Genomic DNA, 13836 nt, shown 5'->3' on the forward strand with positions numbered 1-13836 from the left:
TCGCAGTGTCCCTTCTGGGGTGTCCCCCATGGGGGATGGTCATTGGGATGTTGCCACCCCCCCCCCCTCCCCGAGGTGTCCCCATCGTGGTGTCCCTGGTGGGATGTCACCCACTGGGCATGGGCATCGTGGTGTCCCCATCGGGATGCCATTCATGGGGTGTCCCCATTGTGGTGTCCCTGGTGGGCTGCTGCCCATGGCACATGCATGGTCCTTGGGGTGTCCACCCATGGGATGTCCCCCATTGTGGTGTCCCTATTGAGGTGTCCCCCATGGGGTGCTGTCACGGGATGCTCCTATTGCGGTGTCCCCATGGGGCCACCATTGGGGTGTCCCCCCTTGGTGGGTCCTCTTCATTGTGTCCCTGGTGGATGCTACCCACAGAGTATGGTCATCAGGATGTCCCCCTCGTGGTGTCTCCATCGGGATGTCATTCATGGGGTGTGGTCATCGTGGTGTCCCCATCGTGGTGTCCCCATCGTGGTGTCCCTGGTGGGATGTCACCCACTGGGCATGGGCATCGTGGTGTCCCCATCGGGATGCCATTCATGGGGTGTCCCCATCGTGGTGTCCCCATCGTGGTGTCCCTGGTGGGCTGCTGCCCATGGCACATGCATGGTCCTTGGGGTGTCCACCCATGGGATGTCCCCCATTGTGGTGTCCCTATTGAGGTGTCCTCCATGGGGTGCTGTCACGGGATGCTCCTATTGCGGTGTCCCCATGGGGCCACCATTGGGGTGTCCCCCCTTGGCGGGTCCTCTTCATTGTGTCCCTGGTGGGATGCTACCCACAGAGTATGGTCATCAGGATGTCCCCCTTGTGGTGTCTCCATCGGGATGTCATTCATGGGGTGTGGTCATCGTGGTGTCCCCATCGTGGTGTCCCCATCGTGGTGTCCCTGGTGGGATGTCACCCACTGGGCATGGGCATCGTGGTGTCCCCATCGGGATGCCATTCATGGGGTGTCCCCATCATGGTGTCCCCATCGTGGTGTCCCTGGTGGGCTGCTGCCCATGGGACGTGCATGGTCCTTGGGGTGTCCACCCATGGGATGTCCCCCATTGTGGTGTCCCCACTGAGGTGTCCCCCATGGGGTGCTCTCACGGGATGCTCCTACTGGGGTGTCCCTGTGGGACCACTGGGGTGTCCAGTGGGGGTACGGCACTGGGGCATCTCCCGGGGGGTGTCCTCCGTGGGGCGTGGCCATCAGGGGGTGCCCCATGGGATGTCGTCACTGCGGCGCCCTTAAGGGGTGTCCCCGGTGGGGGTGGGGGGGTCCCCCCCGGCGGAGCCCCCCCCGCGGAGCCCCCCCCGGCCCCGCTCTGTGCCCATCTATAGACAAAACATCCCCCCGGGAGAAGGGGCGTGGCCTCGCCTCTTCCCCGCCCCCACCCTCATGAATAATGAACGCCTCGCCTAATTAGCGCGCGGTGACGCAAGCGGGCGCGCGGCCAATGGGCGGGCGGTGACGGCGGTGGGCAGAAGGCGCCCGTCGGCGGCGCAGAGAGCGGAGCAGGAACGGGAGCGGCCGCCGCCATGGTGGGACAGCGGCACCGGCACCGGCACCGGGAACGGCCGCCGGGGGGGGGATGCGCGGGGGGGGGGGTCGCGGGCCGGGGGGGATGCGGGATGCGGGATTGGGGGATGGGGGATCGGGGGTGGGGGGGTTCTCGGCGGGCACCGGGCGGGGCCGGTAGTGCCGTCCCGGCGGGCGGTGCCGGTTCCCGCTGACCGCCGCGCTCTCCCCGCAGTGCGACTTCTCGGAGGAACAGACCGCGGGTGAGTCACCGGCACCGGGAACGGGGGTGACCCCCCCACCCCCCGCCCCACCGGGCACGGTCCCGTCCTCCCCCGTCCCCGTCCTCCCCCCCCCCCCCCCCCCATCGGTACCGGCCGCGGCGCTTCCTGCGCGGGCGGAGCCTTTCCCGGGGCAAAGTCCCGCCCGGGCGGGGCCGTTCGTGCTGGCGGGGCCGGGGGGGGGGACGGCCCGGGGGGGGAACCGGGATCGGGCCCGGGAGGGGGAGTGCGGGATCGGGCCCGGGGGGGGGGCGCGCGGGCCCCTCCTGCGCCATTTGCCCATATATGGGCATAGCGCGGGGCCGCGCATTCCTGCGGGGTGGGGCCGTCGGGGGGGGCGGGGAGGGGCGGGGGGGTCACCGCGGGAGGGGCGGGAGCGGCCCGGACGCTCCGGGGAGTGGGGGGGCGGGGGGGGGAGCAGCATCCCGGGCGGGGGGACCGCCACCTCCATCCCGACCGGCGTCGGGTTCCACCGGGAAACCGGATCCCGCCCGGGAGGGAAACCGGACCCGGGCCCGGGGGTGGGGGGGGGATAGGTAATGGGGTCCCCGGGGGTGCGGGGTCCCGGGGGTGCGGGCTGTGGGGTGCGCGGGGTGCGGCGTGTGGGGGTCCCGCGGGATGGCTGTGTCGGGGGGGTCCCGGAGGCGCTGACGCGGGGGGGTCCCGGCAGAGTTCAAGGAGGCGTTTCAGCTCTTCGACCGCACCGGGGACGGGAAGATCCTGTACAGTCAGTGCGGGGACGTGATGCGGGCGCTGGGCCAGAACCCCACCAACGCCGAGGTCATGAAGGTGCTGGGCAACCCCAAGAGCGATGGTGAGTGGGGGGGGGGGACACCCCCAGACACCCCCAGATCCCCTCCGGCCCCCACTCACAGCCCCTCTCCCGCAGAGATGAACCTGAAGACGCTGAACTTCGAGCAGTTCCTGCCCATGATGCAAACCATCGCCAAGAACAAGGACCAGGGCTGCTTCGAGGACTACGTGGAGGGGCTGCGGGTCTTCGACAAGGAGGGCAATGGCACCGTCATGGGGGCTGAGATCCGCCACGTCCTCGTCACCCTGGGTGAGTGTCACCCACTCCTACCCCCCGTCCCCGAATCCCCACGAGCCTCAGGGACCCCCCTGAGCCATCCCTGAGGACCCCCAAAGCCCAGCCAGCACCAGGGATCCCACAAGCTCCCGCTGGTCCTGGGATGCTCAGCAGCCCCCCTGCCAGCCCCACGGACCCCCAAAGACCCCTGGGGACCCCCGGTGTGTGCTGCTCCTCCCCCCCCCCCCCCCATCACCCCGGGGTGACACGGGGTGTCCTGCAGGCGAGAAGATGACAGAGGAAGAGGTGGAGCAGTTGGTGGCCGGACACGAGGACAGCAATGGCTGCATCAACTACGAAGGTGAGGAGGGTCCCCGGGGGGGGCCTTGGGGGTCCCGTGGGGGGGGGTGCTGGGGATCCCCGGGGGCACTCGGCCGCGGCCCCGTTCCCTCCCTGACCATCATGTCTCCTTCCTTCCTCCCAGCGTTTGTGAGACACATCTTGTCAGGGTGACGCCACAGGGGTACGCCTCCCCCCCCCGCTCCCCTCAGTGACTTACAATTGTTTTTATTTTTTCCTTCTTATTTTTTTTTCCATGGTGTCTTTTTTTTTTTTTTTTTTTTTTTAAGGAAAAAAAAAAAGGAAAAAAAAAAAAAAAAAAGGCCGCCTGGTTTGCGCTCTCCCCCTTGGTGCAGCCCCCCCTGACCCCGCATGCCCCTCTGCATGGAGCCCCCCCTCTGCGTGCCGGGGCCGGGATGTGGGTGCTGGTGTGGGGGGGGCAGAGGAGCCCCCTGTCCGCGAGGGCCGTGCCGTGGGACGGGGGCTGCAGCGACGCCGGGTCCTCCCTGCGCTCTTCAGCCCTTTGACTTTGTTTTTTTCCTGCCTTTCTCCGGGACGAGGGCTGGGGGGCCCTGGCAGATCCCCCCTCCCCGCCTCACCCCACTCTCCCGCTTCTCTCCGCAGAGCTGGTCCGGATGGTGCTGAGCGGCTGAAGACCCCTCCTGTTGTCATACCACCCCCCCCAATCACTCTGGGTTTTGTGCCTTTTCCCTCATTTTCCCGCTAATGCCACCAAACCCCCCTTCGTGCCCCCCCCCCAGCTCCCCCCTCTCAGCCCCACCGGCTAAATTATTGCTCCACGGCATCAAATAAAGTGTCAGAAAAATGACATGGAGTCTGTGAACCTCTGTCCCCCCCCTCCCCTCTTCCCCCACCCCCCCCCGACAGACCCTGCATCACGAGGCCATTTCTTCCCGCCCCGGGGACTTGGAATTTTATTTTTGTTGTGTTTTTTTTTAAAAAAAAAAAAAGAAAAAAAAAAAAAAAGAAGAGGGGGGGATGACAACTGAGAAGGAGCTGTTGGGGGGGGGGGGGCATGGTAGGGTTTGGGGGGGGGGAATGCCCATGTGCCAGGTGCGATTGGAGCTGTCTCATAAATAGCCGGGGGGGAGCGGGGTCCCCGGCCCGCCTGGGGAGACCAACACTTAAATAAAATCCGGGATAATCATAAAAAAAATACCAAAGCTTGAGGGGGGGGTGGCAGGGGATGTCTTCCTTTGGGGTGCCTTGCGGGGGCAGGAGGGGGGCCGGTCTCCCCGGGCTGGCAGCAGTGGCGGGGTTTCGGGGTGGGTGGGGGGTCCGCGGTGTCCTGGTCCCCGGTGGGGGCTCACTGCGTGGGGGGGACGGGGGTGGCCGTGCTGGGGCTGGGCGCGATGGGGTCCGTCTGCAGGGGGGGGCCTTGGTCTGTGGGGCGAGAAAAGGAAAGGGGGGGGGGGGGCACAGGTCACATCTGGGGGGGGCAAGGGGGTGCATGAGCACCTCTTGCCCCCCAGCTCCCGCAAAGGGCTGAGCGCCCCCCCCCCCCCCAGCCCCATGCCCACGGGTCGGTGCCCCCCTCCCCATCCCTGGTGGCCCCCCCCGAGATGCCCCCCCATCATGTCTCACCTGCGAGGAGGCCGGGGTTGGGAAGAAGGCTTCCCTGCACGGCGGCCACGATGGCGGGGCTGTGCGCGGCGGCCGAGCCCCCCGCGAGGTGCGGCAGGGCCATGCCGGGTGGGTGGGCGGGGGGGGGCACCCCCCCGGACGGCATGCTGCTGGCGAGGGCCCCATGCAGCGGGAGGGCGGGCGGGTTAGCGGGGAAGGTGGCGCCGAGGGGTTCGGCGGGGGGGTTAGCCATGCTAAATGGGATGGCGGATGGAGGCAATCCGAAGGGCAAAGCCGCGGGCGCATTACCGGGCACGGCGGGGTGGCCGCTGCCACCGAGGGTCCCCGCCAGGCTCTGGGACGGCGGCTGCTGCCCAGGGAACGGCGCCGGGGCTGCGGGGAGAACCGAAGAAGGTGGGGTGTCAGCGTTGAGACCCCACACCACCATCACAGCCCCCCCCCCCACCCATTGGCACTCACCGTGCGGGACGGCCGGGGCGCCCGGCGGCGGGGGCGGCTGCGGCGGGGGGGCCCCGGGCAATGGCTGCCCCACGGGCTCAGCGGGGGCCACCATGGCAGGGGCGGGCGGCACAGCCAGCGGGTGGGCGGCGGGGGCCAGGGGGGCACCGGCGGCGGCGGGCAGGGGTTGGGCTCCCGGGGGCAGCGGGGGCGGCTGCTGCTGCTGCTGCTGCTGGAGGTGCTGGAAGTGCTGCTGGCGGGCGCGCATCTCCGCGTACTTGAGCTGCTCCATGTGGAAGGCCTGACGGTCCGCCAGCAGCTGCTGCCGCTGGTATTCCAACTGGGGGGGGACACGGGGAGGGTCAGTGAGGGATTCTGAAAGGGGGACTGGTGTCTGGCTCCCCTCTGTCGTCACCACCATCGCTCACCGCCTCGCGCTCCCGGTCCATGATGGTCTCCAGCTCCTCAAAGTGCCGCAGTTTGATCTCCAGCTTCTTCATCTGCGTCTCCACCAGCAGCGCCACCAGAGACTTGATCTTACGCTCCTCCACGGCTGCCAAATGCTGCAGGGGGGGACATCGGGGGGTCAGCACCCCCACTTGGACTGCACACACACACACACGCACCCCTCCCAGCCCCTCACCTTGGCCTTCACGGCGGCGGCGGCCAGAGCAGCAGCGGCGGCAGTGGAGAGGTTCCCCTCGCCGATGTCCCGCTCCACCTTGGCCTTGCGCTCGGCCTCGGGCTCCGGCGGCTCCTTGGGCGCCTCGTCCGGCCCCTCCTTCGCCTCCTTCTCCTTCTCCGTCTCCCCTGCAGGAGGATGGCGGCCGTGTCAGCGTTGCAGGGCCGTGGGGGGCTCAGTGTCCCCCCGCCCCAGCCCAGCCGGGCCCCCACTCACCTGTGCCATCGCCATCACCCTTATCAGGCTCCTTCTCGCCCTCCACCTCCTTCCCCTTCTCCTCCTCCTTCTTGGGTGCCTCCCCGGGCTTCTCCTTCGCCTCCTCCTCGGCAGCGCCATCCCGGGGCTCCTGGGGAGGGACGGGCCCCATGGCCACTTGAGTCCCCGCACCAGCCACCCTCCCCGGTCCCCCCTCCCCGGGCCAGCCACTACCTTCACCTCCTTCTTCTCCTCCGCCGGCTGCACCTCTGCCCGCGCCTCCTCTGTGCCGCTCTCCTCTGGGGACACAAGCACAGGGTCAGTCCCTGCTGCTGCTCGCCCCGAGGCCTGGCAAACTCATCACACAGACACCCCCCCCTCACCTATCCGCTCCGGCTCGTCGGAGGTGGTGCCAGCGATGCCGCTGCTCTCCAGCCCGAACGCGGGGTCGGCCTTGCCCGTCACCTTGGCCGCCTCCTCCACCTTGCGGACGTGGGCCTCCACCAAGGCCGTGGGCACCTCCTCCTTCATCTTGGAGAACTCCTCTGCGGGGCAGCACACGGGCTCTCAGCGGAGCCCCCCACACCCCTCGGAGCCAGCCCTGTCCTCAGCACTCCATGTCCCTCAAGGGGCTTGTCCCAGCCCCTCGTAGGTCTCATTCTGTCTCCTCACAGGACTTGTCCTGACTCTCAATAGGGTGCCCTACAGGACTCACCCCATCGCCCCCCAAGAGTCAGCCTGTCTCCCTAGAGGAACCCATCCCTATAGGACTCAATCGTCTCCCCACAAGCCTCATCCCATCTGCCTATAGGACTCATCTCCGCTCCTCATAAGACTCATCCTCTTCCCCTGTAGGACTCAGCCCTTCTCCCTACAGGACTCCTCCTGTCTCCCTGTAGCACTCATACCATCTCCCACAGGCCTCCTCCTGTCTCGCCATAGGGCTTACCCATCTCCCCATAAGAATCATGGAATCACAGACTGGTTTGGGTTGGGAGGGACCTTTAAAGACCATCTTGTTCCACTCCCTGCCCTGAAGAGGGACACCTCCCCCCAGCCCAGGTCGCTCCCAGCCCCGTCCAACCCGGCCTTGAACACCTCCAGGGATGGGGCAGCCACAGCTTCTCGGGGCACCCTGCGCCAGGGGCTCACCGCCCCCACAGTCAAGAGTTTCTTCCCAATATCTCATCTAAATCTCCCCTCTTCCAGTTTAAAACCATTCCCCCTCATCCTGTGGCTCCCCTCCCTGACCCAGAGTCCCCCTCCAGCTCTCCTGGAGCCCCTTTAGGCACTGGAAGGGGCTCTGAGGTCTCCCCGGAGCCTTCTCTTCTCCAGGCTGACCCCCCCCACCTCTCCCCGCCTGTCCTCCCAGCAGAGGGGCTCCAGCCCTCCCAGCATTTTTGTGTTCCTCTTCTGGCCCTGCTCTGACAGGTCCATGTCCTTCTGCTGTTGGGACCCCCGAGCTGGAGGCAGCACTGCGGGGGGGTCTCCCCAGAGCACAGCAGAGGGGCACAATCCCCCCCTCGCCCTGCTGGCCACACTGCTGGGGATACAGCCCGGGTTGCCCGTGGCTTGCTGGGCTGCCAGCGGACGTTGCCAGCTCATGGCTGGGTTTTCATCCACCGAGACTTGTGCTGTCTCCCTACAGAACTCCCTACAGGACTCAACCTGTCTCCCCATAGACTCATCCCATCTGCCTGTAGGACTCCCCCTATCTCCCTGTGGGACTCCCTATAGGGCTTATTCCCATCTTCCCATAGGACTTATCCTGTCTCCCTATAGGACTTGTCCTGTCTCCCCATATGATTTATCCATCTCCCCAAAAGACTCGTCCTGTCTCCATACAGAACTCCCTGTAGGACTCATCCCATCCCCCTATAGGGGTACCCATAGGACTCATCCCTCTCCCCACAGGCTCCGTCCCCCCAGCACTCAGCCGGACCCCACCGGCAGCAGCCGCATTACCCAGAGCTGACTTGGCAGCAGCGGAGGCGACGCGGGGGTCGACGACGGAGGCCAGGAAGGCGACGGTGCTCATGACGGGGTTGCCGGACTGGCTGAAGGGGATGGGCTGGTAGGCCAGCGGCCCCAGGGACGCCTCCGAGTCCTCCAGGTAGGGGTCCTCGATGGGCAGCCGCAGGAAGTGCAGGATGCACTCGTCCTGCGTCCGGCTGCCCACGTGCTCCGACACCTTGTTCCAGTCGTCCTTGTACATCTCCAGGGCCTGCAGGATGGAGGGGGGGGCATCAGCGGGGTCCAGCAGCCCCGTTTCCCCACCTCCCCATGGACCCCCACTCACCTCCAGCAGCAGCAGCGTCTCCTGCTCCGTCCACTCCCGTGTGGCGCTGGCGGCGGCTTTGCTCTGTGCGGGGAGAGAGGGGTGAGCGGCGGCGGGCAGGGGGATGGGGACGGGGACGGGGACGGGGAGGGTGCCCACCTTGGAGGGGACGTTCTTCTTGGTGTACATGTCGGTGCGGAGGCCGAAGTTCTGCATGTCAGCCGGCTTCTCCTTGCTCTTGTCGGGGAAGTTCAGCATCTGCTGCGAGGCCGAGGTCTGCTGCCGGGGGAGGAGAGGGGACGCTGGGGACACGGCCGTGGGGGACAGGCCGCGAGGACGCCGGTCTCCCCCCACTGCCCCATCCCAGAGAAGCCTTCGTGCCCCATCTCGTCACGGTGTCCCCCCCGCGTCCCTGCTCCCCGGGACAGGGCGGCATGCGGGGCGCGAGGGGGAGGAGGGAAGGAGCCTTCCTCGGCCAGCGGCGGGGGGACGGACCCCAAGGAGCCGCCTACCAGCTCCGGCTTCCCCTTCACCGTCTCGGTGACGAGGTCTTCGATCTCTTTGCTCTTGCGGCCCGTCTTGGCGTCGCCGTCGCTCTGCCGGCCCTGAGGCACGGATCGAAGCTGTGCGATCCCCCCACCCCCCCACCCCACCCCGCACCCGGCCCCCGCGGGGACCGGGGGAAGGCAGAGGGGGGACGCGGTTGGGAGAGGAGCGGCCGCCCCTGCGCACCCACCTGGGGCGTCTTGGGCTGCAGCGGCACCAGCCCCGAGGGCGTATCGGCCAGGACGTGGAAGTGGGAGGTCGGCGGGGGGCCCATGGGGGTGGGCCGGCTCTCGGCGTCCACCTGGTAGTTGATGAGGCCCCACTGCTCCAGGAAGGCGTGGACCCTGCGGAGAGACGGGGCTCAGACCCCGCCGGTCCCTCCACCGAGCTCCAGGGTGCCGAACCGGCCCCAAGCCCCGCCAGCCGGCACCGCACCCACCGCATGATGGCACAGACGTCCCCAGCCAAGTTGCGGCGGCACGCCGTGGAGGTCAGGTACTCCTGCGGGTTCAGCCGGTACGTGTCGATCATGAAGTTGCGGTAAGCCAAGTATCTGGGGAGAGGGGGGAGGCGTCACTGCCGGCCGTGACCCCACCGGCACTGGGAGGGATGGAAAAGGAGCAGGGGGCTGTCTCACATTTCGGGGGTCTTGGATTTATTCTTGCCATTGAAGAACTCGGGCAGGGCTCGGCGCTCGATGGCGTGGACGCTGCAAGGTGAGACGCTCGGGGAGGACCTGGCATGGCGGCCCCGCACCGTCCGGCTGGTGCCCCAGGGCACCGTCCTCATCCTCGGCTGTCCTGTACCTGTTGTAGTCGAACCAGGCGGCGTAACTGGGGATGATGATGTGGTGGGTCTGCTCCGTCACATTGTCCTCATGCAGGTCGGGGTTCTTGGCCTGCTCCCCCTTGCTCCCGGTGCCGTTCTCCTCCTCATCCTGCCAGAGACCAGCACCACATGGGCAAGGGGGTCCTGAGCCCCTCTTCTGCACCCTTCCTCATCCTCACTGGGAGCAGGACGAGGCCAACGGCCCAGAACAAAGCCACCTGCAGCCCCAGGGGCGAAGGGAAGGGCAGAGAGTGGCCTTTTTGTACCCAGAAGAGGGACAAGGAGAGAGGGATAAAGAGGTGACCATCCAGCGATGGTGACCCCCATGCTGTGGTGGGAATATCTTCCCTGGAGGAGTGTCGGGCTGGAGAGGAGGGGACGGCCCAGGGCCTCACCTTGCCGGCCGTCTCCATGCTCTCGTCCTCTTGCTCATCTGGAAGAGAGGAGAAAAGCGGCGGGTTTGGGCACTGCCATGTCTATGGGGCCGGGGGACGCACCGCAGCACTCGGCCCTGGCACCTCGCACTCACCCAGGTCCGTCATGGTGCCCCCCTTGACGGGTGCAGACTCCGAGTCCTTCTTGGTGTTGACTGCAGCAGAGGGAAGCGGCACTGAGCACCCCGAGGATGGGCCCCCAGCCCAACCCACACTCGTGGCGGGGGGGCACCCCACGGGGGAGCTGCCAGCCCCCCACTCTGACCTGTCTTGGGCAGGGTGACCTCCTCCACATTGGGGACGGGTGAGGGCTCATCCATGTCCTTCGTCAGGTCCTCCTGCTCCTCCTCGCGGTGCCCGCGCTTGGATTTGTTGTAGGGGGTGGAGGGTCTGGGAAGGGACACTGTCACCACCGCACCCCAGGGCTGGACCCCCCACAGCGCCTGCCCCGGGGCTGGGTCCGACCCTGCCGCCCCCCCCTAGCCCAGGCTCACCCCTTCTTCGCGTTCTTCTTCTTGGCCTCTGGGGTGGGCGAGGGGGAGGGCGAGCGCTTTCGCTTCTTGTAGTTGCCCCCCTTCTTGTCCCGCCGGTCCGAGTCAGGGCTGTTCACCTGGGGGGGGACAGGGGGTCGCTGGGTCCAACTGAGCCAAGCAGAGGCCCCCATTGTCCCCCCCGTGGCTTCGCAACCCCGCTCTGACCTCATCTGTCAGCGTCTTGGCCGAGATCTTCTTTCTGCGTGTGACGGGGCTCTTCTCATCTGTCACCTCGTAGTCCTCCTCATTCATCCACTCGTTGAAGGTGTCCGTGTCCAGGATCCACTTGGCGTGGACCTGCCGGGCAGGGGTGGGGGGCACGTCAGGCAGCCAGCGGGCAGGAGAGGGGGCTGCAGCCGCTGTCCCAGCCTGGGGGATCCCATTACCTTCCGGGGCTTCTCCGGCGTCGGGGCGTCCTCCACAGAGGCCTCAATCTCGCTGGCCGGGATCCAGGTGTCATAGCTGCGGGCACAGAGGGACGGAGTGAGAGCAGCACCCACGGCGGGGTGGGCATCCCACAGGCACGGGGGGCTCCGTCTGGCTCCAGCCGCATCCCCACAGCTCCCACCCGGACCCCCTCACCTGTCGGGGTAGTAGCCCCAGTGCAGCAGGACCTGCTTGTCGCGCTTCATGACCGGCCGGACCCACTCCTCTGCGGGAGACACAGACTGGGGCTGGTGCTGAGCACGGACCCGCCGTCCCACCGAGAGCCGCCCGTGACGCCGAGCACGGCCCTGGCCCCCAAACACCACCCACCGCCGGCATTTCGCCACGAGCTCGGAGCAGGGGAGTCTCCCTTGCACCCACCTTCCTCCAGGTTCCCAGGGACAGGGCAGACGATGTGGGATGCATTGCTCTTGTCCTCGGTCACTGTGCCCTGCGAGAAGTGTAGGGGAGTGGGTCCAGGGCCGAGTGCCTGGAGAAGGTGTCAGATGCCCCCCACCCCCCATGGCCCCCACCCCAGTGCTGCCACCAACCTGGTGCCTCTTGACGATGTCTTTCAGCTTGCTCAGCAGCTTGGGCTCGATCTCCTGGTGCAGGAAGATGTTGGGCCGGGCCAGGCAGTTGTTCTGGGGAAGGAGAACAGAACGGTGAGTGGGTGGGGGACAGGGGGGGTCCTGTGGGGGGGTCAGGGGCGACGCCTCTTACCTGCACCAGAGATTTCTCGATGGTCATGAACATCTCCACGTTGCGGTCCATCCGCGAGGGATTCTGGAAATCGAAACGCCGCCTTATTGGAAGAAAAGAGCGACTCTCATGAAAGCCACAGCTCAGGTCTCCTTGTCAGCATCCAAAGCCTGGGGGGGGGGGGCTGGGGGGACACCCGCCTGAACCCCATCATGGGTCCATGGTGAGGGGGGACTTGCCCCGGCACCCGTTTGCTATGTAGGTGGGTGCCCTACAACCAGCCCACCCCCATGCATCCCCCGGCTGAGGCCACCCATGGCATTCCCATGGAGGGAAGCCCCCTCCCCTGGCCCTGTGACCCCCACCCTGGCCCCCTCCCGCTCCCAGGACCCCCCGAGGGGCGCAGGCGGGCGCTCACCATCCTTGGTCGCTCTTGAATTTATAGGCCGCTGCCAGGATGTGGCACAGAGCTCCTCCCGCCTTGAAATCCAAGAAGCATTTTATCTGTAACGGGAGAAAAGGGGTTGGGAGGGGGTGGGCTGCGTCCCTGGTGTGGCTGGGAGCCGGGCAGAGCACCATCCCCTCGTCGGGGTGCCATCCCCTTGTCGGAATGCCCCCCCTTTGTCGGGGTGCCATCCCCTTGTTGGGGTGCCACCCTCCTGGCCTCTGTCCCTGGGTTGGGACACAGTCCATGCCGTGCTGGGGCACTGTCCCCAGTTGGGGACCTGTCCCTGTATCGGGACACTGTCCCCAGGTCCATAGGGCACTGTCCTGGGGTCCCTGGGGCGCTGTCCCCAGGTCCATAGGTGTCCCCGGGTCCTTGGGGCGCTGTCTGTGGTTGGGGCCCTGTCCCAGTGTCGGGGTGCTGTCCCTGGTGGGACGCTGTCCCCTGGTCTTTGGGGCACAGATCCCACTTGGGGGGCAGTTCCCATCAGAACAATGCCCAAGTGTCACCGGGCACTGTCCCCAGGACACCGGGGCACTTTCTCTGACCAGGGCGCTGTCACACATCAGGACACTGTCCGGGGTCACCGGCTGCTGTCCGTGGTCGGGAGCTGTCCCCAGGCCGGGCCGCTGTCCCTGGGTCATCTGAATGCTGAGCTGGGTCACTGGGGCCTTGTCCCCAGGTCTCTGGGGTGCTGCCCCTGCTCGGGACCTTGTCCCTGCGTCATCGGGGCCTTGTCCGCGGCTCACTGGGGCTCCATCCCCCGGTCATTGGGGTGCTGTCCCCACGTGTTTGGGTGCTGTCCTTGCTCAGGGCCTTGTCCCCACGTTTTGGGGCCTTTTCTCTGGGTCTTTGGGACACTGCCCCCGCTCAGCCTCGTCCCCGGCTCTTTGGGGCGCTGCCTCCGGGTCACTGGGGCCCTGTGCCTGGGTCATCGGGGCGCCATCCCCGTGTCTTTGGGGCGCCGTCCCTGCTCGGGGCCTCGTCCCCAGATGCCCGGGTGTCGCTGGGCCGCGTACCCAACGGGGGCGCAACCCCCGGCCCACGTTGTCCCCGTCCCCGTCTGCCGGCGCCCCGGTGCCCGCGGCGGCGGGGGGCTCACCGGCAGCTTGGTGAGGGGCGCGTTGCTGACGTGTTTGCCGAAGACCTCCTCCTGGAACTGCAGCAGCTGCACCACCAGGCTCGACAGCGACTTGTTGGTGGGGGGCTCGGCCTGGATGTACTGCGGGGGCGAAGCCGGGGAGGCGGTCAGCGCCGCCGCCGGGGCCGGGCCCGGGGAGGGGGTGGGGGGGCGGCGGCGGCGGCGATGGCGGCGGCGGGGCCGTGACAGGCCGGGCCCGGCGGGGCGGGGGCCGGTGCCGGCGCCCCCCGCCCCCCGCCGCGGCCTACCTTCTTGTAGTTCTTGCCGAGCCAGAGGCGGACGTTGTCGAACTGGCTGACGGTGTCCGAGGCCTCGTAGTACTTGACGTTGGGGCCGCCGTCCTTCTTCCGCACCGCCATCTTCGAGCGGGCCGGGCCGCCTCCCGCCGCGCCGCGCCGCGCCCGCTCTGCCGCCCCC

The 13836-nt window shown here is 67.4% G+C and overlaps 2 protein-coding genes across 4 annotated transcripts; one reads left to right on the forward strand and one right to left on the reverse strand.

The window, feature by feature from the left end:
• Nucleotides 1-1459: 1459 nt before the first annotated feature.
• Nucleotides 1460-3995, forward strand: MYL6 (myosin light chain 6). 2 transcript variants are annotated; one of them, XM_082496535.1, is made up of 7 exons: nucleotides 1460-1539; nucleotides 1752-1779; nucleotides 2468-2611; nucleotides 2687-2860; nucleotides 3111-3188; nucleotides 3312-3350; nucleotides 3791-3995. In XM_082496535.1, exons 1-6 carry the CDS (start codon nucleotides 1537-1539, stop codon nucleotides 3338-3340), a joined length of 456 nt encoding a protein of 151 aa, XP_082352661.1. In that variant the 5' UTR covers nucleotides 1460-1536; the 3' UTR covers nucleotides 3341-3350; nucleotides 3791-3995. The 2 variants fall into 2 exon arrangements, with proteins under 2 accessions (XP_082352661.1, XP_082352660.1); XM_082496534.1 differs by lacking the exon at nucleotides 3312-3350.
• A 369-nt stretch (nucleotides 3996-4364) lies between these two features.
• Nucleotides 4365-13801, reverse strand: SMARCC2 (SWI/SNF related BAF chromatin remodeling complex subunit C2). 2 transcript variants are annotated; one of them, XM_082496493.1, is made up of 29 exons: nucleotides 13668-13801; nucleotides 13381-13500; nucleotides 12252-12337; nucleotides 11855-11936; nucleotides 11683-11775; nucleotides 11513-11582; nucleotides 11288-11357; nucleotides 11092-11167; nucleotides 10871-11002; nucleotides 10667-10782; nucleotides 10438-10562; nucleotides 10268-10327; nucleotides 10134-10171; nucleotides 9717-9847; nucleotides 9548-9619; nucleotides 9350-9463; nucleotides 9101-9254; nucleotides 8877-8969; nucleotides 8524-8643; nucleotides 8386-8448; nucleotides 8052-8310; nucleotides 6470-6631; nucleotides 6321-6385; nucleotides 6108-6237; nucleotides 5853-6019; nucleotides 5638-5772; nucleotides 5231-5549; nucleotides 4772-5143; nucleotides 4365-4570 (listed from the first exon to the last, which is right to left on the reverse strand). In XM_082496493.1, the coding sequence occupies exons 1-29, from the start codon at nucleotides 13776-13778 to the stop codon at nucleotides 4494-4496; spliced, it is 3612 nt and encodes a 1203-aa protein (XP_082352619.1). In that variant the 5' UTR covers nucleotides 13779-13801; the 3' UTR covers nucleotides 4365-4493. The 2 variants fall into 2 exon arrangements, with proteins under 2 accessions (XP_082352619.1, XP_082352620.1); XM_082496494.1 differs by lacking the exon at nucleotides 8877-8969 and having other exon boundaries at nucleotides 4447-4570.
• Nucleotides 13802-13836: the final 35 nt, after the last annotated feature.

This window comes from Vanellus vanellus, assembly GCF_965231255.1.
Source record: "Vanellus vanellus genome assembly, chromosome: 28".
In the NCBI taxonomy this organism is placed as follows: domain Eukaryota; kingdom Metazoa; phylum Chordata; class Aves; order Charadriiformes; family Charadriidae; genus Vanellus; species Vanellus vanellus.

Excerpts from the sequence above, each read along its gene's own strand:
- MYL6 (XM_082496535.1), top strand. Across the intron at positions 1,780-2,467 it reads CTCGGAGGAACAGACCGCGG|AGTTCAAGGAGGCGTTTCAG; the intron begins GTGAGTCACCGG and ends GGGTCCCGGCAG. Across the intron at positions 3,189-3,311 it reads TGGCTGCATCAACTACGAAG|CGTTTGTGAGACACATCTTG; the intron begins GTGAGGAGGGTC and ends CCTTCCTCCCAG.
- SMARCC2 (XM_082496493.1), bottom strand. The coding sequence starts at position 13,778 with ATGGCGGTGCGGAAGAAGGACGGCGGCCCCAACGTCAAGTACTACGAG. Across the intron at positions 6,632-8,051 it reads TGCTGCCAAGTCAGCTCTGG|AGGAGTTCTCCAAGATGAAG; the intron begins GTAATGCGGCTG and ends GCTGCCCCGCAG. Across the intron at positions 6,238-6,320 it reads AGGAGAAGAAGGAGGTGAAG|GAGCCCCGGGATGGCGCTGC; the intron begins GTAGTGGCTGGC and ends GTCCCTCCCCAG.